Source organism: Numida meleagris, chromosome 6 (assembly GCF_002078875.1).
Source record: "Numida meleagris isolate 19003 breed g44 Domestic line chromosome 6, NumMel1.0, whole genome shotgun sequence".
In the NCBI taxonomy this organism is placed as follows: Eukaryota; Metazoa; Chordata; class Aves; order Galliformes; family Numididae; genus Numida; species Numida meleagris.
This window is the reverse complement of record NC_034414.1, coordinates 25342311-25370308: the sequence shown is the minus strand read 5'-3', so window position 1 is coordinate 25370308 and position 27998 is coordinate 25342311. Positions and strand designations below refer to the sequence as shown.

Sequence of the window (27998 nt, the reverse complement as noted above, 5' to 3'; positions counted from 1 at the left end):
TCCTGTCCTGGTGCTAGGCATACACCAAACATCACAAGTGTTGAGCCTCTGAGGAAAAAAAATGAATGAAAAAGGGTGCTAATATCTACTGTAAGGAAGACCAGCAAAAGCATTTCTTCAGTCTACAAGGTGACAGAAGAGTTCAGGTGCGACTTTGAACAAGTACCACATTAACATGTTAGATATCCCATGCAACACCATCAGGGCTCTGGAAGTTTCCTTAGAATACCCCTCTTCCTGATACTACTTCCACCTCATTGGGTATTTCTTTTAGACAGATTTCTTTTGCTATGCTGCTTGTCTCTCCCTACCCAGAAATCTAGGTGAATGCAGCGTGTGTTGCTCCTTGAGAAGCAGAAGTACATACCACCAGCATGCTTCTCTGGCAACCCACAGGATCCCATGTCATTCCCAAGGAGACGGAAAAACAGCTCTGGCCCAGGGAGACTCTAGGGGTGAGTCCTCGCACAGATGAGGTACAGCAATCTACCATGGCCCTTTACATTTTCAAAGATGAAGGCAAAACCCCAACTCTGTGTGACTGCAGTTAGTTCTGCCAGATCACTTAAATCATCAGGACGTCACGATCATCACTATTAAAAACTCTTGGCAGATCTAGCAGCATTAGCATAGCTATTTAGAGTTAAGTACTTCAGGCTAGGCTCTCCTGGCAGTATGAGCTAGCTGCTGAACATGCATCTACACCGAATACTGATCTCCCCAAACCAAGCACATAGCAAAGGCCATGCCTTCTGTTCCCAGGGTGTGAGACTGGGATTCTGGGAGAAGTGAGCTACTATGGGCACTCCTTTTGGTGCATATTCTGTTCAGTGCAGGTGGGATTTGTATAAAGATGTATGCATAACTGCCACCCTGCTTGGATGCAGAAGTATACGGTTTTTCCCAACCGTACATCAGGAAATAATCTGAAGGAAAAAATCCTGAACTGAGATTTGCCACTGAGGATAATCATCTGAGCACATCCAGTACTTTAAACTGTCTTAAATTGTGTGAAATATGAGGCTTAGGCTTTTTGACAGGCTTCCTTTAAAATCTACAACAGTGGACTTGATTGCATCCACTGCTTTGCTCAGATCTTGGCAGACAGGTCCAGCAGCAGCCATGAGTGACACTATCCTCAGCCCAAGCAAGCTGACGTTCAGAGATGCTGCTTCCCTCTCTGTGCTATAAGGGGTAGATGGCATTGCCAGGCAGGGTCAGAGACTGTTTTCATTTAAGCCTTCTGTGAATCAGTGAATATCAACGATGATACATTTACCATCTGTGCAAACAGTGATTTTCACCTATAATACTCTTCAGATGCAGTGTTTCAATGACCTGACTTGAGAAGCACACTCGTGTGATCGCCCCTTCTAATTTCCACAGTGGTCTGTCCTTTGGAGTCTCAGCTGTACGTCGGTTCACTTTTAGCTAGATTTTATTTTGATGTTGTAATGAGGTGAGAAAGTCCAGTGTGACAGGCATATGTTATGTATACCGACCAAGAAATATCTTTATTTGCTGAAGATGTGTGTTATTTCAGGCTATTTTCATTTAGTCTGATAAAAATGCCATTTCTATAGAAACAATTGATAAAGCAAACAACCAAGAGGAAATCCCATGCTAACTGTCAAAAGCCAACATACTGCCTAGCAGATGCACTGCTAGAGATGAGTAAATACTCTGCTGTTTTGGGCTTTTGAAATATGTAACCTCTTCCCTTCACACGGTTAAATCAATTCACATTGAGCATGGATCCGTGCTCTTTATTGGTGAGCACGCAGAGGTTTGATTTAAAATATCTTTGCTTTACATAGTCCTAGGAATCCAAGCAGCCTATGATCAATGAGGTGTTACTGTCACAGACAATGCTTTTAGGCTTCCACCCAGCAAGTAGGCCAGAGAGCTGCAGAAAAAGACACCCAAAGCTCTATGAGCAGATCACCGTCTCTCCTTTCCTATCATGTTCTCCCATCAGCAAGAGAGCTGCCACTGATTACTCACAGCCCAATTCTGCTCTTACACATGCACATTTCTTTAAGAACACACATCATTTTTTAAATGCCACTTGAAACTCCTGCTGTGCTTTGCACGACATTGCTGCGTACACTTCCCTGTTTTGCTGGCTTGGTCTCTGACCCTTCCAACTGGATTCCTGCAGTGACAGGTGTTGATGTGCACTGAAACCACTAATCTGAGGAACAATATATTACTGTCCCTTCCTAGTTCAAGGCTCAGACTCTTGCAGAATTGAACCTATAGCACAGGTGACAACTTGCTACTGTACATTTGTCCTATCAGTCTCAACTCCTTCTTACAAACAAGAACATGCATGGTCTTGAATCTTGGGTCTATTTCATCTTATCATCAATCCTCCAGTCCCAGGCAAACCTGTGTACTTCCCATCACCTTGCTCTTCAGCTACTCTGTTCCTGACTTCATTCTCTGTCTTCTCGAAACAAACATTTAGGATAACCAGTCTCCTTGGCCATCTGCTTCTTAGGCAACTCATTCTAATATGTACCTTCTCTACAACACAGATAATACTGTTGCATTTACATCTTTACTCTTTCTAATCTCACTAAGGCCACTGCCATATTGTCTTTGTTCTGGTCCCTTCAATTCTACAGTTCAGTGAGAAAGCGTTTGGTTGTAGGCTCTCATACTTCTCTGCTTTGGAAGACCAAAAACATCTACCAGAGTCACATAGAGCAATTTGCTTGTGGCAAGCACAAAGAAAGGACTGAGGAAGAACATGAGGGCTTGTGACAAAACTGATGAACTTTTAAATTAAATCTCACAAAATAGCTCTCCTTAAATGAGGAATGTTTGAGTTCACCTCCAGTGACTCTTACAGATGCTCTGGTGGGAATTTCCCTGCCAGAATAGGTTAGCAGATTCACGCAAGTGTGTAGATACTTATAGTTTATAGGATAAATATGAAGATGCAGAAGCATGATTTATTGATAGACTATAAGCTATATATAGCACTCTTAACTGTATTATTAAAACAGAAGGTAAATAATTAAAGGAAAGAAGAAAAGATACATAAAACACTAGCAGTCTTAACAGGAAGTATTCCTGTCTTGCAGTAATTAAGATTAAATATATTTGGAGCACATTTTTTATATCTTTCTGACAAAAAAGATTATTTGCTCACTTCATATGCACGCTAAGAATCACTGCGTGTGGCTGCAGAACTTGTGCAGCCAATGTGAGCAAAACTGGAGGTGGGCAGGAAATATTTACGGCTGCTCAGTTTGAACACCACTCCATGCTCAGAACAGGATTACCACCTATGCATATTGACCGGTTTCACTTGGTTGACTCTCTGTTTAGTTTCAGATTAGATACAACTCAACACTTGCTAGTTTTTTTTAAGTCCAGTGCTAACCATTCCCATGAGAAGTATTGCAGAAAGGTACAGGCTTACTTCAGCAGAAAGCAAGAAACAAAGTTTTTTTATTAGAATCCGAGAATTACTCAGGCAAAGCAAAATTCTCCTAGCAACTGTTTACATATCTCATATACACATTTCTTGGGTTTAAGAGCAAAGGATGATCAGCAGAACAGCCCTAATAACTATAACTCAGACAGGCCCTGTCATATCTCAGGCCATCTAGTTTGTTGAATTGATTCCCATCAAGATACATAGGATCAAATATCCTGTAACAAAATTAGGATATATATTTTTTCACTGAATGTATAGTAATTTATTTACAACATTTCTGAACTAACAATGCTAGCAAGGTCAAAGTGACCTTACAAATAGTTCCCTGGAGCCAGAACAGCTCAACCTCATAATCGGCTGTCCAACAGTCTAAACAGTCTCAACACTTAATCGAAACACTTTCCAGTGCAACCAGTGCCAAAGCTTTCCTGTCTTATTACTAAGTAACAGAACCCGAATGTTTTTCTGGGGTCCAAGGCAAATCATTCCTAAGTTCAGTACTAGCAAAGCCTCAGAGTTGAAAAGGTCTATTACCACCAGTGCATCTGCCAAATTCTTCAGTAAAATCAATGCCCTTTTGTCTTGTCTAAAGATAAACAGTGCAATAAACTAAAATTCATGTTCCACCTTTTGCCTCAGACAAAGATTTTAAAGCAGTGCTACGCAATCTTTACTGAGCCACAAGTAACAGTGCACAAAAGCCAACCAGGTACCGAAGGGAACATTAAGCTTGTCACTTCCAGACACCATTCCTATGGAAGCTACAGAGTCCCGTTGCCATCACCAGCAACAGATGATTCCATGGAGAAGGTTTTAGAAACTGCTGCTCTTGAGGTTTAACTACGAGAAACTCGATCAATTATTTCAAAGTGTATCTTACATCCCAAACCAGCAGAATCTGGAATGACAAAACTAAGTGGGAGATGGTGGCAGGAGGGTAACAATTGATTTCAGTGAAATGGAGAATTGGACCTCATGTTTCTCAACAGTCACTGCTATTCCACAATAGAATATATTTGACTTTGATTCCAGTTCCTTTAGGGAGCACAAAGCAGAGCTCTACCAGCTGACGAACTGCAGTCTGGAAGGGCAGTACCAGGGAAGCGCTCCAAACTCTATCGAGGTTCTTCTGATAATCTCCAAATGTAACTAAGAGTAACTCTATTTATTACTCCTGCTAGGGCCACCTATAAGCACCAGATATAACAGTAGTAACTGCTCAAATACCTGTGCCAGAATCAGGTAAAAAAAAGTCTGCCCACAAGGACAGAATTGGGCTCACTCTTGGCTACTCAGTTGGTCTAACTGGGCATCATCAAGTGATTTTGGTGGTTCCTACCTTAAGAAGTTCTTAACGATCTAAAGCAGAGCAGTCTTCAAATTCACCATCTCAGGAACAGCATTGCTCATCAGAAGACTCACAGCTGAGGGAGATATTTTTTGCCCAGCATTTTCACAGATAATTTCCATTTTGTATGAGTTCATCACTGGTTTGCTGCCACTACAGTTAAGATGGCTGTCTTTTGATAGGATTATGATTTATCCTAACTTCGATGGAGATTTAAGTGTCAAACTTGTGTCTGGCTACAATTTTTCTGTAGTATCTATCAGTTTTCTGAAGGGATAAAAAGACTGGTGAGATCCAGCAGATGAGGATGTGCTTCACTCCTCACAGTACTGGGGCACTTGTGGAAAGTCCTCCCCACACCTGGCCCAAAGTCTCCAGCCTGCGTCCACACGCAGGTAAAAAAGGTGAAAGGTAGCCAAGCACTAAAGCTGATGACCACTACTAAAACCAAAGCTTCTGGTAGGTATGACTGCTATGACTGCTTTCCAGCAGTTTTTAATACAAGTTGACATGTATGAATAATAAATGAATATTCAGACATGAATAATAAATTACAGCTCAATTTATATAGCTTTGTGTATCCCTTCTCCTGAAATACCTTCACTCTCAGGCACACAAGCACCTGCTAATGGTGAGAAGGCACAGATAATACATTTACAGAGGTGACTTTCTGTATGTGTGGGCACGTGCTATCAGAAGCGAGAGTCTGATATTTGTACCTACGGCGGGATGTGCATTTGGACTGCACAAACCAAGGATTTGCGGGAAATGCTTCAGCGATGAGACCCCTCTCCACCATGCGCCAAATCGCCAGCGATGCCAGGCTGCTTCACACGCCTCCTCCCCGGGCAGCGGGGAGGCGGCACGGGCCGCTGGATGTGCATCACAGCCCCGGCGCGGGGCAACAACAACAGAACACCCGCTGACCTGAGGGAAAATGGCGGCGCCCCGCCTCAGCCGGCGGAGGGAAGCGCGGGCGGAAGTGGCCGCGGAAGTAGCGCTGCGGGGCAGAGCGGAAGTGCTGGCAGAGAGCGGCGTGGGCCGGGTGCAGGTGAGTGGCGCCCGGGGCCACCCCGTACAGTGGGGCTGTAGCGACTGCGTGGGCCTCGGGGCCGTTTCTCGGGTCTGTTGTCACATCAGGCGCTCTGTGGCCCCGCCGGACCAATGTTCCGGCTCCCCTGGACGCTGGCTGCTGCAGAGTCCCTCTCTAACATCCCTCTTTCGGTGCGCTGTTAGGGGCCTGGCTCAGACCTAGAGGCGTCAGGGCACGTCACCTCCTCAGCTTGGTAATAGCAGCTGTTGTTGCAGGCCTGCTTTGAGCTGCGCCGTGTGACGCTTTCACTGGCTGATAACCTGGAGCAGAGAAGTTGTGCCTTTCTCTTGGCAGCTGGGCTGTCTCGGAGAGGCTGAAGTGTGACTTTTTCTCTCTTTAATTCTGTTTGTCAGCCAACAAGGTCTGAGGTATAAGCCAGAAATACACTGATTGGGGGCACTGATATGACAGCAGGATCTTGTTTTCTTCTTTAACCCAAACCTGATTTCTTTTGTAAAAGAATGCAAACTTGGACGTTGAACGCAAGTTAGGCTTGAGAAGGGGGTTAAAAACTAGAAGAGGGGAGATTTAGATTGGACATAAAGAAGATTTTTACAGTAAGGGTAGTGAGGCACTGGAACAGTTTACCCAGGGAGGTGGTGGATGCCCCATCCCTGGAGACATTCAAGGTCAGGCTGGACCAGGCTCTGAACACCTGATCTAGCTGTAAGCGTCCCTGTTCATTGCAGGGGAGTTGGACTAGATGGCCTTTAAGAGCCTCTTCCAACTCAAGTGATTCTATGATTCTGTGACAAAAAGATGACAACATTCAGAAATTAGTAGAATTCGGAGATGATTCTTTGTTTTTACTTATAGTTGCTGCCTTTCCTTCCTTAACCCTTTCAGGTTCATGGCTATTGTTGTAATTTAAATTATTCTTATGGGCTGTGGGTCTCTACTGCTGCAGAATGAAAAATGCACTGTAAATTCAGATGATCTAAAGAAAATAAAAATCAGTGTGGTAGTGGCTTATATCAACTAAGTATATTTTTCTGTAGCCTGGTGGCAACTGTGAAAATTCATGTGCTGAAGTGTAGTAGCTCTTAGCTCTAAAGAAAGCTATGCCTGATTCTTACGTTGACTTACATCTGCTGAGGGTAGTGGTAGGAATGGATAATGTGTCTCAGGAGCTTAAAAGCTGCTCCAGGAAAACCAGAGGTATTCTAAATCTTGGTGTTTTTGTAAAGTAAGTGCAATCTTCAGTGTTACACTGGTGATGCATTAATTTATGATTAGAGCCTCTTACTGCCCTAACTGGCGTTCGTCCTTGGGCTGATGCTCGAGCTGAAATTGGTTAATCAAAAAGTGTGTCTTCGCACTTGAAGCAGACTGTGGCTTTGTTGCCCTTTGTGCCTTCGCACCCTTTTTTAGTCCAACTTCAACCAGGTTCCAGCTACGTTTGTTAAACTATCTACAGCACCAGCAGGCTTTTCAACAGGTGTATCTGTGGGCAGTCCAAAGCATATCGGAAAAGTTTTTTTTGAGATTCTTAGTACAGACAAACGATATATCAGCAAATGATTCTGTATCTCGTGCGTATAGGTGCTCGTGGTCCTTTCACTGCATTTCCGACCCCTTGCAAACCTCTCTAGGACAACGTCCCCCTGGGCTATGTGTCAGCTAGGTGATGGTCCCTTTAGACAAACAGCTTTTGTTCACTTAGCTTTTAAATAGCAGGCTGCAAGATTGGGGATAACCAAACTGCATAGAGCTGGCATCAGTGCTGATGATCAGTACTGTTAGTTATTTTTCTTACTTGTTTTCTTGGAGTGCTGATGGATAAGAAATTGCTCTTTATGATGGCCAGGTTTCTAATGTGCTTAGATGGCCTTTGGTGGGTATGGAAACAGGTACCATTAGAAAGCAGACTATTTTCTCTACATTTTGTTAGCATGCAAGTACAATTTAAACGATTTCTCTGTTGTTGGACTGCAGAAGGACCAAGTCAAAGGTCTTGGTTTTATTAAATTTCTAGACCCAGTTAGAACATGGAAATAGCACATTTAAATCTTTTATCTATTTGCTACACCAAACTAGTTGCCATCTCTGTGTTACCATCCTATAACAACTTACTTTTGGATGACTTTCTAACTTCTTTAGGCAGTGACTGCAAAATTGGCTTCTTGTGACTAGCAATTCTCAAGACAAATGAAAGCGGTTTCAAGGTCCAGTATATTTCTGAGCAGTGTAATATGTGGAGACTCAGACAACTGTGTATGTGTCCCTGTGTGGAAGAAGCCTTTCACAGAAAGATTAGCAGTACACTTTGCTTATAACTAGGCATTTTGCGTCTGCTAATCCTACTGCCATCATCCTCCTTCTGGCTTTGAAGCCCATGATGACAGGGTATAAAACATTTGCCTCTTGATGCATGTTCTGCTGCTTAGGCATATCAAAGAGGGACCTATCAACTGAAGTATGACCATAGCAGCCCGTTATGGCAGGCAACTCCATAAATAAACAGCAAGTACAGATGCTTGTGCTTGGAGTGCACAAAAAAAGGAGCCATCTGCAGGAGCTGCAGTTTTTGCTGTGCATTTTGAAGGGAACTAGGCTTCAAGGCAGTGTTTTTGCCTTTTCAGCATGAGTCGGAACTGTGTTGACATCCCAAGTGTTTTTGTTACATTTGGAGGCAAGGTAGCGGCATGCTCTGCTTCCTTCCTGCTCTGAAGTTGCCCCTTACCGGTGACCGTGTTCTACAGCTGTCCTTTATGGTGTTGGCAGAGAATTAAGGCATTTTCTCTGTGGGTTGGAGAGGATTTCATGGTTCAGAGGGCATGGGAGAGTTCCCTTGCTGCTGTCTGTGCTGTATGTATGCTTGGTGTAAATGGAGGTTGTTGTTCTGGGACTCTTGAGCTGACAGCTTTCATTAAGGCCAGTGTGGTGAGATGTCTGAAATTGAGCAACTAACTTATGATGCTGGCATCATATGAAGAGGTCTCTTTCTGCAGTAACGAGTGCTGAAATGAATGGAGTCCCTGGAAACTCAAAGCCTTGTAAAATCTACTTGAGATTGGTGCACAAAGCTCTTAAATCTGTAAGCTTTGAATTCATTTTTTTGCACAAAAGTTGGGACAGAAAAAAGCATTTTCAGCAGGTCTTATATGGGTGTTGTTTTGCTTGAAAGCCTTGATTAAAAAAAAAAAAAGAAGAAAACATAACCAAAAAAGCTCCGAAACAAAAGAACACGAAACTGTAAAACTGCCCAGACCTCTCTTAATTTAGTGTTGATGGAGGAAGCAGCTCCATATCTAACTGACGCTGATTAAGAATGGGATCACTAAAGTTGGTATAAACATTCCAAGCGTTGGTCATAAATACTGCATGAGGGAGGTAATTCTTGTGTCTATCAGCATCCTTCCCAGAAGATATCTTCCTGCATTCTTCACAACAAAAGGTGATAATAGCACAAGACAAACAAAACATTGGTTTCAGGGCAGGCTTGCCTTTGTGGGGGTTGAACTTTGTTTTGGTCTGAGATTAAGACAGAGATTCACTTTGAAGCTTTGCATTTTCTCATGTGTATAGCCTATCCACATGGCAGATGATCGTAGTTTTAAAAATCCGCGTCCATTTCCCTTACCAACTTAACAGTAAATCATCGCTGAGTCCTGATGGTCTTTTAAATGTAGAAGAGATCAAATATGTACAAAATATTTCGAAATACCATGTGTGGGAGGGTGTCAAGTCTGCAGCATTAGTGGTGATCAGTGATTCAATTAGCATGAAGTGTATTTGCAAACATTTTACTTGCTGTGTATCAGAAACGAACTGATGGTCCCAGGCTCTGGGAATGAGAGATGGAGAGTAAATTTGCAAGTATTTTCATGGCCAGTAGACAAGAGGTGGAAGAGTTGTCTTCCTTCTAAGTTCTGATATGCACCAAGATACAAGTGTTTATAAATACCACCCCCGGCTTTCAACCCAAAACTGGTCTGAGCAGTGAATGAGAATGCTTGGAAATGGCATACCTTCTACCAGGAAGAGGACAATGAAACAGAGTGAACTAAAGCAGAAGTGCTACATAAGAAAAAAAAGCTTTTTTTTTTTTCTTTTTTTTTTTTTTTTTTTTTTTTTTTCAGTTGGGAGGTTAGAAAGAGAAGGGGAGCTGTAGTACTGAGTATTCTGTCCTCATCTACATGAACAGACTCTTGCATCCTGACAGAGATGCTAACGCTGCGGTATTGAGAAGACAATAGTATGGTGAGGGGAAGAGGTTTTCATGATACTGTGTCTCTGACATTCTTATTTGGTGCTGTTTCTGGACTAAGTTAAATCTGCTGCCTTAGTGTAGGTACTTCTGTGGCTTTGCAAATCCAAGGCCATGTGGTTGGCATTCTGGGAGTGATACGCTTGTTGCCTTTCTTCTTGCTGGATGAATGACATTCTGCTCCCAGCTGGATGGTAGACCAGGTGTTGACTTGTCTAGTAGCACATTGTTTGGCAGTGAAGAACAAGGTAAACTGTTTGTCTGGGATGCTGGTACAACTGGTTGTATCCTGGGGTGATAGTGAAGTAGGGCAGCTGTGATGTATACAGAAAGAACAGAGCAGGACAAAAGTGAGTAGTTTTCCCTTGCTGCTTCTATCCCCTCCCCAGGAAAGCCAGTTCAGTGACCAGTTTTCCATGTGTTCAGTAGGTTTCATGTGAACAGCAAGCAGGATCGGCCTGCAAAAACAAGAAGACAAGATGTTCTCAAGACCAAAGCCTGGGGAGTCTGAGGCTGACCTGATACACTTTCAAAACCAGTTTCTGGCAGCCAGAGCTTCACCTGCAGTAAAGATTGTGAAGAAAGCAGATAAGAGGAAGGGAGAGGAAAGGAGCACAGATGCTGAGAGACCACAGCTACTGGACAACAAGGATGTGGTCATGCTAGATGGTAATTTCCCTTGTGGGGGTCTTTCATAAATACATGTATTTTTTTCTCTGTCCCCCCCCCCCTTTCAGTGTTCTTCTTTGCTTGCCTTATCACCTCTCTCAACCTGCTTTTTCCCTGCATGTGTCCTCCCTGCAGTATTATTTCTTAGCCTTGTTTGAAAATGCACTTGTCCAATATTGCTACCTCCAGTAGAACCACCTTTCCAACACTCTGCATTCAACCCATATATCAGCTGTCTGTGGTACTCCAGCAATCCCAATGCAAGAGGTATTTTCTGTGATTTGCACTCATTTGACTCGCGAGTGCTTATTTTACCCATATCATGCTCTTAGTGTCTCTGAGATTCAACTCTGCTCACAGTTCCAGCTTTCAGCCATCAGATCTATCTTGCTAAGCCTCCTTCCTATGTTTTTTTTTCCTTCACCAGTAGTAACTGTAACACTTGTCATGCACTTAACAGTCTCAAAAGCTCAATGTTCTTTCTTAAAAGCAACAATTTAAATCTTACAGTGCTTGTTTCCAGGTATGAAAATATGATCCGTGTTTATGAACAGTGAAAAGGAGGCCTTGACTTGCTTCTGATAATGTTAATCATTCACTTTTGGAGCTATCAGTGGAAGCATGCTTTTCTGTGAGCACAAACTGCAAGGATACAGTTTGCTTCTGTACAGTCTTTTGCTTCTTCCTTTAATATTTGAAGTCAGACCCGAATATACTTTCTTGCTTATACAGCCCTTTGAAAGGGCCTTGGTGCCAATACATAAATAATAAAACTCTTGAGCCTGTTGCTCTCCACTACCCAGTGCAAGTCAGAGATGAAACTCATATAATTGTCTTACTGTTCTTCATCTTGTTTATTTCTCATCAGACCAATAATATGTGCTCTCTTTGGTCTGGAACATATTGTGCAGTAGATATTTCTGAGTAACTTGGATCCTTTTTTTCCTTTTTATTTCCCCTGCACAGATTTTCCTGATATTCTCCCTGCTCTAACTCCTGGTCCTCCAAAAAAGTCCAAAATCAAAACTGCCTGTGTCCACTTTGATGATGAAGATCCAGAGGAAAGACTAGAGAATCATGATCAACACATTACAGCAGTCTTCAGCAAAATCGTTGTATGTCTAGCTTTTATGTAATGTCCTAGTTTATTTTGAATACTGTGAATTGGGCAGTGGCAGGGATGAAGGGTTCTGTTTCTGCTTGTATCTCTGCAGCATAATGAAGCAGTTGTATCACCATAAACCAGTGTCCTGGAGCATTCTGGGGGGGAAAAAGGTCTTTGAGTGTATTTTTGCTGTCAGTTAAATGTGGGTTTGAATCTGCTCTCTGGTCTAGGCTGCCCACGGGTCACGCTGCTTGCATGAAGCTGCATGGTCTAGTGTGGATTTGGGTGAAATTCTGATTCTATAGTGGGGGTGTTCTTGTTGCTGTGTGCTGGCCCAAATTTCCTTGTATCTGAGTTTTCTGACGGTCAGTGGAGCTGGCAGCACAACCTTTTGGAAGATAGCCTCACTTTGGCTCTAAATAAGCACAAGGTGTTCTGAACCTGACAGCTACGTAGCAGAAATCTTGCAAACTGCTGAACTGAGAGCTTAGTCCACTTTCAGCGAAATGGTACAAACATGTCTGGCTGTTGTGGTGGTTTTATTGAGTTGGATTTTTTTGATGCAGGAACGAGACACAAGTGCAGAAGCAGTGACCATGCCAGTGCCCACTGGAGACCCATTTCCGAGGATATTTCATCGTTCTGAGATAAAAAGTGAGGTAAGAGTAGGACCAGCTGCCTTCATTAACTATTAAAACTTCCCCACAACGAAGTGCAATGCGTGGTGAGTGGTAGGACTCGGAATGAGTGACTTGGCACACTGGAGATGAGAAGCTGGCTCAGCATCTCTCTGGCATTGGCTTCTTAGTATAGGAGAAAGTTCTCTTACCAAACGGCCATCAAATAGGCGGTCTGTACCCTATAGGTAATAATATTGGAATCTTTTCAGTTGAGGAAAAAAGGCAATCTCCTTCATGTAACTTTAGCAAGTAGGTTCAAATCTGCCCTGCTTTAAGAGAATGTATTCTGCCATGTGTTTCTTTGAGGAGCAGTCTCGGTGAATTTGCCCACCAGATTTGCATAAGTCTATTCTTACTCAAGTTGCCTCTGATTCCTCCTGGAATGACATTTGAATGCAGTTGTGCAGATTATCTTTTACAGTGTCTTGGTTTTTGACATAAAATTTGTTCTGAGTCTGTAAAACTGAAACCTGTGGCTGCTGTTGTCAGAATAGTTGCTGTAGTAGCAAGAACTGCTAGTTGAGTGGGAATCAAATGCTGGGAAACTGAATGTCGTTGATAGCTATAGTTGCTTTCAAAAAAGAGTTTAGTTTGAAGACAACTCTTTTGAGAGGAAAAAGTAGTACTTTTTAAAGCTACCAGTTCTGTTTACCTGATGCAGGAGCGTACAAAGTAGCTGTTAATTGTTAAGACTGCTTTTTAAGCTTCTTCTCTGGACTGGGGATATGCAAGAGTCTTTTTTTGCTTAGTGTGCTTTGGATTTCCTGTGTATCAAAAGCTGTTCAGAGCCTTGCTCTTCTATTGCCTAGGCAAGCAGCACAGTAATTTAGTCAGGATTATTTTAGCACCACTTGCCCACTTCTTACCGTGTAAATCTCTTCACCCTGGTGCTCTCTAATCACCTTATAAGAAGCCTTTTCCAAGCATGTGGTGAGCACAGTACAGTACAGCTCCATTTATCCTCAGAAATGCAAAGTATTCATCTACGCAGGGTTTCTAAGCAGCGGGAGATCTGGAACTGTTATATTCGGTGATATTTTAGGTGTACTTTCCTGGCCCAAATTCACTTATAATTAATCATCTTTTCTCTCTAGGTAGCAAAAACATTCATATGTTTTGTCTCTGTTCCACCATTAAACTGTATATTAAAATAGAACAACACATGTACAGAAAAGGGCAGGTGGCTGCCAGCAGCGTCTCCTGTGTCATGTCCCAAAGTCTGTTTTGAGAGTGTCTTTAAGGATCAGATCTATACACTTGTTAGTGCCAGGTGTGCGGGGGAGTCTGAAGGACTGAGTGGTGACACACAGGTTCCTTGTTTGCAGGTGAAGGTGGGATCTGGAAGAAAAAGCATCTTTGCACAGAAGATGGCAGCAAGAAGAGCTGCTGAAAAGCCAGCAACAGCTCCCTCTGCTGAGTGCACTCAAATAAGATCAGCTTCTTTGGATGTTCTGAATCCTGAGGGATCAGCAGAAGAGGCACCGTGCTCTGGCAACAGGGATAGTAAGTGGAGAAGGTTCTGCTTATGGAGCCTACCATATTTCTATAGCTTGAATAACCATTGCGTTAGTGCACCTTATCTTTAAATTAGAGAAGCACTATTGTTCTTAGTTCAGAAATAGCAGTCACTTAGAATATCTGTGAGATGACGAGGATTTGAAATGGTCAGAGATCCAAATTAAAATTCTAGAAATAGAGTAGCTTTATCACTAATTTTCTTATGTTTTTACACTGGGTCAAATAGATTTATTTTTCAAGGCTTTTGCCCTTCTTTTCCTTTGTTTGTCACATGTAAAGTATTTCTTGTTTTGTCAGTAATTTTTGCAATTTTTGGAGAAGGATTCATCTTGTGCATGACCTCTGATGTAGATCCCCATTCCTACCTACATAGAAGTTGAAAGCTCAGTTTTCCATCACTCGCTGCTCTGCCGTGAGACTGTGTCATTGCTCCATAAGGAATGCTGTGAGGCAGTGCTGATGAGTCAGTGCCACCTCCAGCAGTTATTTATCTGACAGCACTGTGACAAGGAAAGATGAAACCAATTCAAGTGGTACCAGCATCTCCAGGTGTGCATGTGTCTTGGGCGGTTCTATCTGCCTAGGACCAACATATGTCTGTCTTTTTCCCCTGACTCCTTCATTGAAACTGATGCCAGATGTCATCTGAAGGTTTTCACCATTTGACTAAGGTTTCTGTTTGTCCCAATACCTGTCAGAATATTGGTAAGAGATCACTCAAATGCGCTGTGCGTGCATATATCTACCATCCAGGTCCGTTACTGTGTTTGCCATAAACATACCCTGTTGCAGTTGTCCATGTGTACTTCTGTCTGAGAAATCATTTGGGAAGCAGTAATCCTCTGGCTGTGTCCCTCTTGAAGTAGGAGGGCACTAATAGATGTATTAGTACAACAGAGGGATCAGCAAATTATGTGTGCTCCTCTGCAAGATTGCTAGAGGAGGGTTTTTGTGAGAGGATTGCTAGAAGCAAGAGAAGAAGGGTAACCATATTTCTTGTAGTGCCTGGTAACAATCAGATGAGTTGCTGAATGGTAAAAAGTTTAGTGAATCTCTTACCAGGCCTTTCTGTCGTCTCATTTCTTTTTGTTCAATATGCAAGACAACTGCTGTGGAAATGACATCAGGCCTTAGTGCTGATTGAACAAGAGTTTGATGTTTTCGTTGGCTGGTTTAGGGTCACAGGGATTATCCAAGTTACTGTATGGAGTAAATGGAAAATCAAACAAAACAACATGTAGAGTAAAGCCACAAAGACAAGTCCTTGTAGAGTGGGCCAGCTAGAGAGTCTTGCTCAGTTTGACCAGAGGAACATGTTATTCTGCTGCTACAGTTAAATGAAACGAGCCTTTAAAAAGAATTTAGATCAGATGATAAAGGAGACTTGATTTTTTTCAGAGTAGGAGAAATGTCTGCCCTTCTGCAGCTTCTACTGTGTTTAAACTTTAAAGGTGAATACAGAAAGTTGCTAGAAGAAAACACACCTATGTTGAGGGTAGATTCTGCATCAAACTGGAAATTGGCTTACATAATAATTTTCATTCTCTTTCTTGCTCAACAGATACTAGACCATGGTTCAGCAGATAATCAGTTCACATCTTCTTGGGCAGAGAAGGAAACTAACTCAGAATAATATCCTGATTTGTGAATTATGCTCAAATTTACCTTTTGTTGCTTTGCTTTAAAGAAACAATTTTTTTTTCTTCTCTGTCCCTCTCCAACTCCTACAGAAACAAGACAGAAATGGTGTTTTATTGATACATGTGCTGAAAGCCTAGATCTCTTAATTTTGTTTCCAGATAAAGGAAGCTTCTTTACCCCTTTTTTAATTTGGCTACCAAGGTTTCTTGTGTGGGCTTGCTAATGACAAAATCTAAATGAGCTCGTAATGCTGTCGAGACTTTAGTGGCTAACTGCTTTATTTGCTGGATCTTTCAGATAGAGCTGACGATGTTTTCATCTCTCAGCGGCCTTCTATCATAACGGGAGAGGGTCTTGGAAGCCAAAAGAGTGAGCAGGAAGCTCAGGCTATCCACAGAGAGAATTTAGAGAAGCTGCAGTCCATGTCCCAGGAAGAGATCCTGAAGGAGCAGGAAAGGCTTCTGGCTCAGCTAGGTATGTGCTTCCCAGAGTGAATTCTCCTAGAAGTATGGAAGCTTACTGAACATGTAGGTGTCCCGAAGTTTCAACAAATTTACAGATCAAAGATGGGAACTTAGGATCACTAGTCATTGCACATGGAGATAGTTAAACTTCCATCTCATATCTGTAGCTTGTGAATGAGAATCAAGAGAGAAGAAATTTTAGTACTTATTCCTCAGTGAGGAGGAATGTAGTTGAAGACTGTCTCGTCTCACCTTTGCTGCAGAATAAGATGGTCCATGCACAGTTACTTTGCATATCTGATACCTGGCTACGTGTACGTGTATTGAGGACCTAAAAATGTAATTCTCTGAAGCAGATAAGAAAGGTGGAAAAAATATTGCCATTTAACTTCACATAAGAATGGCACGTGTATGAAAAATACCTTGCATTTTCATCTTGTGACTGATTTGTGACCTTTGCTCCTTGTCTGCACTACTCAATTCTTAGAGGTTGTAGTGAGGCGAACACTTGGAGTTGAAAAAGGGAAGGACATATGTTAAATATTTTTCAATCAGTTGTCCTCAGCTATGTGCTCAGCAAGCCATAGAACAGTTAAATGCCTCATTTGAAAACAAGTGACAGTTGGCAGAGAAGAAGGGGTATGTGGAATGAGTTTGAAAAGACTAAAACATAAATGGTGGGACCTGTAGATGTATCAAGTATTTTGAGGCTGACACTTAACTGTCTGTCTCTTTGTCAATACTTGCAGATCCCAGTTTAGTTGCTTTCTTAAAGTCACGACGCAGTGGTAGTGTAGGCCAGAAAAATGAAATAAAAATGGAACAGAACAGACCGGAGGAGTTTGTGGAATCTCTGACTGTGCCTCAACATGATGTAGGAGCATCTCTTTCCATTCAGGAGTCAGGTCTGGAAGAATCTGTAAGGAGGGATGAAAATACAAAAATGGAAATCACAGGTAAGAGACATAGTACATGTTATTAATGTTCTGAACACAAATGTGAGGTTTTTTATGGTGTTTGCATCAACCCAGATTAGAGTTCTGTGGAACTTTGTTAATTATCCAAATCAGAATTTTATCATGATATTTAAAGATTTTTGAGTTCAAGGAAGAGCATTCTTGTTGTTTCTAGCTGAGCTCTAGATTAGAAGGATGATGCACTGCATAATGGAGGTGGAGAGCCATGCAGTGAGAGGTCTTGCTTTATTTTGGAAACTTGTTCTGAGATCACTGGAAGGAAAATGTACTTTAAAAGTAAGCGTTGTTGCTGTTCTTATTTAGTCATGTAAACAGGGAAATAGAATAGCGTGATATTCAAGCAGCACTTGCTTCTCACTAGTTTATTTTAACTTTGACAAGATGGGGACAAAAGGTTGGTGGGTAGGTCTCCCTGAAAAGAGTCGCTGATGTGCTCACAGGATAGCATGGAGATGACAGCTGATGAGATAGTTCATGTAGCACGTTTGTCTTAAAGTGAGACTGCTCCTGATGGCCCTGCTCTGTGGCTTGTATTGCAGGGACCATGCAGACATTTCCAAAGGATATGGTTCTTTCCTTTGTGTGCTGTGGGTGGAAGGAGTTGCTAAGTTCTGCTCTTTCAGAAGAATTGTACAGAGCTGTTGCATGTTACAACAATGTTTCAATACTCAATTTCACTATTGATTCTTTTGATGATGGAAGAGTGATAGTATGTCTGAAAGAATGAAGATATGGAAGTTTGCTGACAGGAATCTTTATCTTTGCCTTCAAACTGTCAAGAGACCTGTGTGTGTCTGTACGCTCACTTTGATATAAGAACTGCTTCCACTGAGTTTGCGTGCCTGTGAATCTCTACGTGTTATTCACATTCTTTATTTTCCTTACTAAATAACACAAGGAGTCTTTGCTGGGTTACTGGGGGAGAATTTTACCTCTTGCTTAATTAACTACCTGTGTAAGTATTCACTTGCTTCAGTTGTGCTAAAGAAGCGTGCACGGATGCTGCCTGTGTTGGATCTGCAGTTTCTATGCTTATGTGAGAAGAAAGCTGCTTTATCGCAGGCAGCTAGAACAATCTTTTATTCTTCATGACAGACCAAAGAAGCATTTACCCCCTGTGTTTCTCTTATTGTTGCTTTCTTCTCTGCTTTTTTTTTCTTTTCTTAATCATAATTTTAGGCTCCCATTCACATCTTCCTGAACACTTTTGTTTGTAGCATGTGTGAAAAGAGACATATCTCCTTTATTACCATGCTTTTCTTCCAATTTCATATTAATCTTTGGCTGTCTTCATCTCTTGATTCTCTCTTCTGATGCATTCTTTGTCTCTCAGTGCAACATGCAGACTGATTAAAGACGTCTCCAAATCTCTCTTGGATTTTAGCTTGGTGTTTGCAAGAGATAACAAGTGTTTACCATTTTCTTGATGAGTGGGATGAATCTGTGTGTGTGTGTACGCGTGCAGGAGAAGGAAAGATTATTAGCTTTGTATGAAGAAAACACCTCACTGAACAGTCCTTTTGCTGTTTCTGCCCAAGTCTTTGTTTTTCATCAACGCACATTAATCAAAATAACAGGTTTTGATGCTTTTCTCAGAACAGTTGAGTGCACAAGTAGCGTCAGATTAAGTGACTTTCTTTTACTCATAGGAGCAATAGGAGTGGGCTGTTTAGCTGTAGAGACTGAACAAAATTGTAGTAGTGCTCTTGGAATAGCTCAATATACAAAGCATTGTGTGCTGATAACATCTTTTGCTGCCCCTAGAAGACTGCAAGCAGAAGAAGAAATGGAGTTTTCCTGGAATATTTGAAATAACAAAAAAAGGCTGATCTAGAACATTGTTTGGAAACCAAGGGAAGCCTTTCTAGCCCCTGAGTTTATGCCTGCAGCCCCTCGTGGCCCACAGGAGACGTAAAATATTAATTTGACTTTCAAAAATAGCATTGGGATTTTGTGTTTGCTGGTGCTCAGAATTTAACTCATCGTGAATAACCTGGTAGAAACAGTCATTCAGAATTTCCTCAGGGTAAGGATGATGACACAAAAGAATAGGATTGCTCAAAAGTCAAACTTGCCTCTCTAATGAGATAAAAGACAACTGTCTCTAATAAAGAAGACGGTAAAGCCTTTATATAGCAACTTCTAATCTTATCAAATAGAAAAACAAATCCTGGCACCAAGACAAAAGGGAAAGCAAACAATAAAAGGAAGCGGTTGGTAGTCCTTAATATAATGCAGCTCTGAAAAAGTTCAGTACAGATTTTGTGTTCCGACTGCCAGCTTCTGTTTCTGTAAATGGTTTTCTCAGTAACTGAGCAATCTGTTGATGCCTTGGAATATATATCTGTCTTTTCTTGTTGACAAGATCATAATGCTACAGGGTGATGATAAGATGCGTAATCCTATTCATAGAATGATTATCCAGTTTAGTGATTAATGGAGAAGGAAAAAACAATTTGTTGAATTACAAATGGCAATAGATCTCTTTTTTTTTTCTGTTGATTTTTATTTCCTCTGGTTTTGCATCCACCACCTACAGACATTCCACTTTCTTACATATCAGATGCTTTTTTCCTTCAATTAAATGTGTGTTGAGCCTTTGGCTGCAATTCTGTGCAACAGCTTTCTGGCTGGGGAAGATAACTGTGTGCTTGATTCCTTGCCTGACTCACTACCACATTGATCGTAAGGGTGAAGCTTCATCCTAGAAATGATGAGTGCCCTTTCTGAAAGTTTATCTGCTAATTGGAGGAAAGTAGAAGGTTGGGTTTCGAGCCAGTTATTGGCAGGGAAATCTCTGATGAAAGAGGAGCATCTCAGTGGGACGCTGTTCTTTGCAAGAGAAGACCAGAGCATTAGGATTAACAGCTGCAATGCAGATGAATTCTGATCTTGTTTTGCTCCAGTAGGAGTGATGATCCTGCTTTCCATGCCCTCAGTCTGCCTGCTTCTATCAGTGCATGTGATTTCTCTTGAGATAGCAAGGACTTGTTAGTTTTCTCTTCTCACACCAGCCCAGGACAGTTTTGTACTAGCAAGGCATTACCTGTGCTGGCACTTAGGTAACTTCCATTTAAATCTCTCCTGCCCATTCACTTGTGATATTTTTTCCACATGTTGATCTTTCTTAGGGCAATTCTTGTGTTGTCAAGCATAAATGTATTGTTTCTCAAATTGTTGTGGTCAAAGCTCTTTAACAAGTTAAATCAGTCATTTCTTCCTGTAGTGCCTTCGCCTCCAAAATTCTTATTCAACTGCCTTGTTTCCCCACTGAGCTGTTTCTCAGGCGAGCTGTGTCAATTTTCCTCTTATGATTTTTTTTCCACCCAAGGTGATTTCCTCAGGTCTTTAGAGGGAGACACAGAATGGAGAGCGGTACTGGAAGTGCCATGGAAGCATGAGTAGTAGTGCTAGTGCGCTCCCTTCAGTGTACCTAGGTTGACATTGTCCTGGCTTCTTTAAAATCATACTTCATGCCAGGCCAATAATTTGCTTAGCATTCTTTGCATTACTACTGTTCTTGATTCCCGTAATGTTCCCCTCCTTGAATGATACTCATTTATTTGGCAAAAGTAGGGCTGGTATTATTTTTTGCCCTGGTTCTGATGGCTTTGCCTTGTTTCTGTCCTGGCTTTCATTCAGTTTCACCCGAATTCGCATTGTCTGTGGATTTTGTTACAGTGCTGCGTAATTTCTCTTCTAGCTCTCATGAAAGATGAAAATAGCTGAAGTCTTTGATGTTTATGCATCAGTCAGCAGTTCATTTGAAAATTGTTTTCTCCTTATTTTACATGGATCCTATATTTGATGCAGTCTTTAAGCCAAGTGGGTTGGCAAATAGGGAATAGGTTTTCATTTGTCTTTGCTTTGGAAGGTGAGGCTGTCATTTTCTCTCCCAAAGATGATGATCTGCCTGTGAAGCCAAGGAAAGAATGGATTCACATGGACAATGTGGAGTTTGAGAAGCTGGAGTGGATGAAAGATTTGCCTTCACCCAGACAGAAGAAAACTAAAAAGGTTTAAAAGCAGAAACTGATTTTTTTCTTGTTTGTGTAACATCTGGTTCGTGTTTCTCACCAGTGACAGTTTTGAAGTTTTCTTAAGTAATCCTACGGTTACTCAGTCTGAGAGATTTTGTAAGGCTGAGAGATGTCCCAGTGTACTCCACAGGGTGGGATTGTACGTGATCACATTAGTCTGTAGTGTTCAAGAGAGCTACAAAGTGAGAGTCTGATAACTCACAGATGACCTGTGATGAAACAGGTCTGAAGGCTAAGAAAAAAAAGTGGAATAAACTTTTTTTTTTTTTAAGAATTTGAGATCTGATCTGGGGAATTTCTTAAATCATCCGCTAGATGACACCTTGGAAATAGAATTTTATGTGGTGAATAGGGTGTAAGGCAATAAAAATAATCTTTCTCTTCCTCCACCACTTTCTTTATGTTAGGGAATGCAAGCTCGATTCAGTTTAAAGGGAGACTTGATTCCTGCAGATGCTGATTTGCCTACTCATCTAGGTCTGCATCACCATGGAGAAGAGGCAGAGGTAGGTGTAATGAAGCAGAAAGGAAAGAGCACACCCATTTCCATTTTCTGTGTTTAATTTGTCAGATTCCTTATGTGTCAAGGTGTTTTAGTGACAAGAACCTCAAGAAAGTGTAGATGGGTGGTTTCATTTTGAAACAAGCTCCTGAAGAGAAGTTTAGTTGCCATGCATTAACTTGCTTTGTTTGTTTTCAGACAACTCCGTTAGTGCTTTTCCTCTTCAATGCCATTAAGGATCTGTGGTGTTGGAAAAAGGGTACACATGCCCTTTTTTTAAGTACTGTTTTCCTGCATCGCGTCATTTATTGCAATCTCTTCTGCAATTGATGTGAAACAGCAAACAAAACTGTGTTGCAATTTATCTGCTGTTATGCACTATTTTACAGCACATTTTATTTTAAGGGGTCTGTTTTTATCTATAGCTGGTTGGTTTTTTGTTTTTTTTCCTCCCCCATTTAGAGGGCTGGTTATTCTCTCCAAGAGCTCTTTCATTTGTCTCGCAGCCAACTTATTCAGCAGAGGACACTGGCCCTACAGGTCTTGGGTCGTATTGTTCAAAAGGTAAGTCACTTCCATGGAACTCCTCCCTATAATTGACATTTCTCTTGCATCAGGGTCCGGATTCTTTGATGCTAGTTGTTTGCCTTCTTTTATTTTAATACAGGTGAGCAAAATCACTGGCAGGGTATTTCTTTTCATACCAAGAAAAGTTACAGTGTTGGTGCATAGTAAATTAAATTTCAGGATTCTCTGCAGGGAGAAGCTCTGCAGCGTTCAAGTGTTGCTCAGCAGCAGTGCTGCAATTTAAGTTCCACTGTTTCTTTGGACATGAGTTATTTTTATGGTGTTACTTCTGTGGCAAAAACTCCCATTTGCAGTGACCCTGTAGTTCTTGTTGCCTGAGCCAACTACGTGATGTGCTTATTCTGTAGGTGGTGAGAATGAGCCAGCCTAATCATACAGTGAAGGGCCTAAAGCAATATGAATATTTACTTCCAGGCACCTTCCCACCTAACTTTTGGGGGAAGTGCTAACCTTCCCTCCAACAACAGTGGAGGCAGAGATGAAGTAGCAGCCTGGTTTTGAGAAGAAAGATGGGGCAGAACAGGATGAAGTCATAAGAAGGGTCCAGACATAGGAAAGTTTTTCTGCATTAAAGAGCTGGAGTTCTGCCTCTCTAGAGAATGAAGAGAAGAGGAAATACAAAACAACTTTCTTAAAATCTCTTCTATGGGAAACAACTGACTTTCCTAAAGTAGCAGCATCATCATTATAGTGATGATGGTAGAGATGATAGAGATAGTGGTAGACAGCTCAGAGAAGGTGTCCCAAGATTGATCTAAGCAGAAAAGAATTTCTTGTCCCTTAGACCAAATAGGAAATACACCACGAAGTTACAGAAATATCATAGGAATGTGGAATTATTCTCTTAGAACTTTTCTTTTTTCTTGGACTGGCCCTTGAGTCATAGAATTTTAAGTGGGGAGAGATGTTTGTAGCATGCAGAGCAGGGAGGGCATCCTGGTGGATTCCAGTCTGCACACTGTAATTGCACTTGGAGGTGCGTGACCTTCTCTCCACCTGTGCAGAGAGGAAGAGTGAGTATGTAACACAGAAAACAGGAGCTGTTCATCAATAGGTAATGTTCCCTAGAAAGGCTACCAATTCTGTCATATACATTCATGAGCTCTTACCAATTTGTTACCTACTGTATGGGGCAGCGCTGGAATTTGGCAAGTTTGCATCACTCTGTGATGTCCTAAAGTTAGGTAGCATGGAAGACTCCTAACTAGTGTAAACAGCAGGCTGTCAAAATGTGACTCGTGCCCAATTTTATGGTATTTAAGTGGATTTTCCTGCATTGCTGGCACTGTAAGTCTTTGCGGATCTTTGAAGTCCTAAGCATTTCTTCTGCCCTTTTATATCGCTGCTTTGGACTGAATGATACAAAAATTTTCAGTCCCTATAGATAATTCTGCGCTTTCCTTGGAGAATACCAAGCTAAGCAGTTTGTTGTGCTGACTGCACAGTGTAGCTGCTTTACAAAGGACTGGGAAGAGGCAAACGTGCAAATTGTTAAATTGTACCCAGTTGAGGTGAGACAGCTTTAACGTTATCTCTGTATGGAATACCTTTCAGGCCAGGGCTGGAGAGTTCGCTTCCTCCTTGAAGGGCAGTGTTCTGCGTCTGCTTCTTGATGCTGGATTTCTCTTCTTGCTCCGCTTCTCGCTGGATGATACTGTTGATAATGTCATGGCAGCATCTGTTGGTGCTCTCCGGGCTCTGCTGGTGTCATTTGATGATGAGGTGAGAAAATCATTATGTCCCCTGCTTTGGTTTCATTCTGAATCGTTTTCAGAATCAGAATGAAAAGACAAGGTGAGTAGCTTCTAAAAAAAGTCTTGCTGGATGGGTTAGCTTAATGCTCAGTAGAATGCACTTTCTGTGCTTTGGGACAGACAAAGCAACGTATTATCCAAATATGAGAGATTCAGTCCTCTGTTCTTCTATTTAAATTAGCTCTGCCTATGATTAAATTCAGTGCAGGCTGTTGAGGGAGTTCTCTTCCTTCTTGCCACCTTTAAAATCTAGAGCATGTCACTACTAGCGTACGTGTACGATTTAGACATTTTATTTTTAATACGACCTCTTCTCTTGTTGGCTTTTTGCTATGTAGTTTTCCTGCTTCTGAACAAATTAGTGACTAAGTATTGTTTTTTGTCAGGCCTCACAGTAGTAGTACTAGTGTCCCTCCATCATTGTCCATCATCTGTTCTCAGATGCTTTTTTTTCACTACGATATACACCTATTTTTCCATTCTTACGAGTCTGTTTTCTCCTTAATGCTTTTTCTCCTGTTAGAAAGCTGAAACTTCTTTTGGATGTTCAGAGATACTCGACCCTGAACAGCAAGATTAAAGAGTCTTCCTGGTTGAACAGAAGCAGGCCATTATGGGCAAAGCAGACTATGGCCTGTGTTTCAAGTTCCTTTTATGAGAGCTACTCCTGTGTCAAGCTGCAAAGGGACTGGTGCTAGAAAAGAGTGGTTAGATCTCTAGAAGCCTACCATAACTTCTCCCAGGCCATCATAGATATCACTAGTGGGATGGTGGGATGACAAGGGAAATGAAGTATCTTGCTTTCTAAGCTATCAGCATAATGAGAATCTGTTAGATGAGTGCTGCAAATCCATGGTAGGTGATTAATGCTGTAAACCAACTTGTTAATGTACTTTTGTTCCTGACATTACTCTGGTTTACATCTGTCTGCCATGCTGTGATTCTAAGATCAAAACTCATGGTTTGATGTTTTGGATAGGTGGAAATTGCTGGCTCTCTCCATGCCAAAAGCAATGGTGTGATTGTTGTGTCAGTGTATTTTCTTGTTTAAAGAGTCTTTCCAAGAGTCTCGTGCTGAGTTTCATAAGGTCCCTCAGGAAGCTGCAGGGTGGAATTCTAGTCTCCAGGTTTTATAAGATGAACAGGATTTATCCCCCACTATGTATGCAGAAGATCAACACACCCACAAATCTTACTGCCTACATTTTTGTTCATTCATCTGTGGCTATGGTACGCATCTTCTTCTTTGCTTCCCTTTGAGGACCCAGATTCTCTGTCTTGTGCTTTTCTTTCTCGTGGCAGAATGAAGACTGTAGGCCAAAGTCAGTATTCTAGATGGATTTGTAGCCTCAACCCATAGCCTCTCCTGGCCATATCATTCACTCACCAACTTTGCTTAATATTGCTTTATGTATGTTAATTAATTGCACTTTAATTTGAATTTTTTCAAAAAGATCTCAAAGTTCAGTTGAAGTCTACCACTTCTTACTGATGTGATAGTTATTTCTGGCTGCCAGTTGAGGAAGTGGAAATTTAAGGCAGTTAAGTAGTGCAAGCACTGGATTAAATTGCCTTTTATATTCTAAAACATTTTTGGGAAATTAGGTCTTCTGTGGGCACGATTTCATCTCTGAAGAGTTGAAAGCTGCAGCATACTGCAGTATTGCTGTAGAACTTGGGGGTATCTAACAGTGTCATTGACTATGAACAAAAAGACTTTAATTTGCTGAAGCTGAGGATCGCTCAACAACATGCCAAGCAAACGTGAACAAGTATGTCAGATAGTCTTTAACGTGGCAATTTTTACATGACCATTCTGTGTTATTTGTGACCTAACTTCCATGCGGATCTAGAAATGGGAATAGAGCTAATAAATGTAAAATTCCAGTTTAAGTTCTAGAGCCCTTGGTGGTTATTTATTTTTATCTTAAACATTTTCCAGTTAAGCTGCATTTCTGTTCCTTGTATAGTGAATTTAATTCACTTCACGGTAATTGCTTTTCATGATTTCCCAAGTGTCTGTGGGTCATAGATTAAAGTCACTTCCCTGAAAAAGCATTTCATCCAACTTGTAAATGTTTAGTGTATCCTTTATTGTGTTCCTATTTTCCTGAGTCATGTGGGAATCTGTAAAGCATCTTGTAATTAAGTGTTCTTGAAAGTTTTTTTGTCTTCCGTGATCTCTTTGTGTGAGAATTTTGTGTGCTTTTACTCTCCTCATAGAAATATCTTGATTGGACTTTCTCATGGTACCAAGGGATGGCTACATTCCCACTTGTCCCCAACAATGAGGAAGAAGAAGAGGATGAGGAAGAAGAAGAAGAGTTAACTGGAACAGAGAAGTCTCAGAATAAAAAACGAAAGGATGAAAACAAGCCAGATGCAGACGTAGCCCGTTACGATGTTGTAAAGGTAAGCACGGAGCTAGGCCTGAAATCTTTTTTGGAAGAATAGACTGTACATTGCGGCTGTGAGTGCAGTTGAAATGTGTACTCTTCTGTGTGTGTTAGTAGTGTTATGAACAAAAATTAGAACTACTCCTTGGCTGTTGGATGTTATGTTTCTGTCATACATAATCAGAAGTGTAATTTACTTAACCTCTTAAGATGTTGAGACTTGACCAGTGTGATTTTATCATTATTAAGTATTTCTAACTTCCTATAGGGAAATTGGTAACAAGCACGCTGGTGACCATGATTTGCTGAAAGATTGCATACAGATGTGATTTTCAAATTCCCTTACTTGAGCTAGAAGTGAAACAGTTCCAGACACTATTAACATGCCTGTGTGTACCATTGTAAAGTTAAGCAAGAGAATTAAAACTGGATAGTTCTGAATTAGACTGGTACAATGACGTTCTCTTTGCATTTGATGCAGTGACTGCTTAGCATTTCCCTAATATCGCTCTTCATGCTTGCATCTCTTAGAAAAAGAGTTACAATATTTAGAATGAATTTCACGTATATTTAAGCTAAATTTTGCATCCTTGGCATGAGATCTAACAACAGTAATCTTTGGCATCTCAAACCCAACCCTACTGGAGCCAGTGAAGCTCTTGCCTGCTGCTATTACTAAGGTCTGTGGACACATCACTTAGTCCATGTACTTGAGCCTGTATTCAAATAGCAAATGGTTATAAACTTCACTGGGCAAATGAATTACTGTACTTAGGTATCTGGTTTCAGTTAGCAATTTTGTGATTTCAGATCTGTTCTAATAGGCTATACTGTTTAAGAGGCTTAACAAAAGAGACTTAGATAAGAGATGAGGTCAATTTGTCACTCTGGAAACGATTATTTGGCCTGAACTCAGAAGAGATTTGGCATAAAATTCTCCACTGTTCCAGCTGTTCTGAAATAAATTCCATTTTACACCTGCTAATTGGTTGTTACATCCCAGTTCCACATGTTGGAAGAAGAATATTTAAACTAGCAGCTGAGTTCACTCAGTTGTAGAGCTTCAGCCTTGCCTGGCTGCAACTTTTAAAAGTATCAGTCCTATGAACTCGAGCGTTGCACCTCTTCCCAGAACTAGAAATGCATTAACACTATCACTTAAACTGAAGATCGATTCCTACCATAGTCACTGATCATGGTCTTCTGCTCTGTGAACAATACATAGTCACCTCATCCATCTGCGTCTGTCTTTTCTTACTGCAGAATAGAAACTGGTGTCTGTTCTCTGCTTCTGTCAGCCTTCTCTGATGTGACAAGCACCATCAGGACTAAAGAGAGAGTACTGTGTTAGATGAAGGTGGTGGCTAGCCGAAATGAATCAAAAAGCATGAGGACCCTTTTCAGCCACATTACATTTTAATAGTCCTTTGTAGGAGAGGTATTCCCTATTGCAGTTTCAAACTCTGGAGAACACAACTATCCAAAAAACTCACTGGTAGTCTGATACAGAACAAAAGTTCAGATGTCCCTGCTCAGCTGGGCTGACTTTTTGATCGTTTGCT

General features: G+C 41.3%; 2 protein-coding genes across 7 annotated transcripts in view; one reads left to right on the top strand and one right to left on the bottom strand.

Moving 5' to 3' along the window:
* The window catches only part of LOC110401182 (transmembrane protein 151B-like), a 32405-nt gene extending 26760 nt beyond the window's left edge, over nucleotides 1-5645 (bottom strand). For all 3 annotated transcript variants that reach the window (XR_002440301.1, XM_021401984.1, XM_021401985.1), the window contains exon 1: nucleotides 5519-5645. The gene's annotated coding sequence lies outside the window, so the exon portion shown is untranslated. The remainder of the gene's footprint in view (nucleotides 1-5518) is intronic.
* The window catches only part of RPAP1 (RNA polymerase II associated protein 1), a 40640-nt gene continuing 18361 nt past the window's right edge, over nucleotides 5720-27998 (top strand). For 3 of the 4 annotated variants that reach the window (XM_021401976.1, XM_021401978.1, XM_021401979.1), the window contains exons 1-12: nucleotides 5746-5850; nucleotides 10529-10771; nucleotides 11738-11886; nucleotides 12443-12535; nucleotides 13882-14059; nucleotides 16013-16189; nucleotides 16929-17135; nucleotides 21058-21173; nucleotides 21604-21702; nucleotides 22161-22262; nucleotides 23841-24008; nucleotides 26264-26452. In XM_021401976.1, the coding sequence (XP_021257651.1) occupies nucleotides 10582-10771; nucleotides 11738-11886; nucleotides 12443-12535; nucleotides 13882-14059; nucleotides 16013-16189; nucleotides 16929-17135; nucleotides 21058-21173; nucleotides 21604-21702; nucleotides 22161-22262; nucleotides 23841-24008; nucleotides 26264-26452 (1668 nt within the window). In that variant the 5' untranslated portion in view covers nucleotides 5746-5850; nucleotides 10529-10581. Of the gene's footprint in view, nucleotides 5851-10528; nucleotides 10772-11737; nucleotides 11887-12442; nucleotides 12536-13881; nucleotides 14060-16012; nucleotides 16190-16928; nucleotides 17136-21057; nucleotides 21174-21603; nucleotides 21703-22160; nucleotides 22263-23840; nucleotides 24009-26263; nucleotides 26453-27998 lie in introns of all 4 variants that reach the window. The other variant, XM_021401977.1, reaches the window with a different exon arrangement.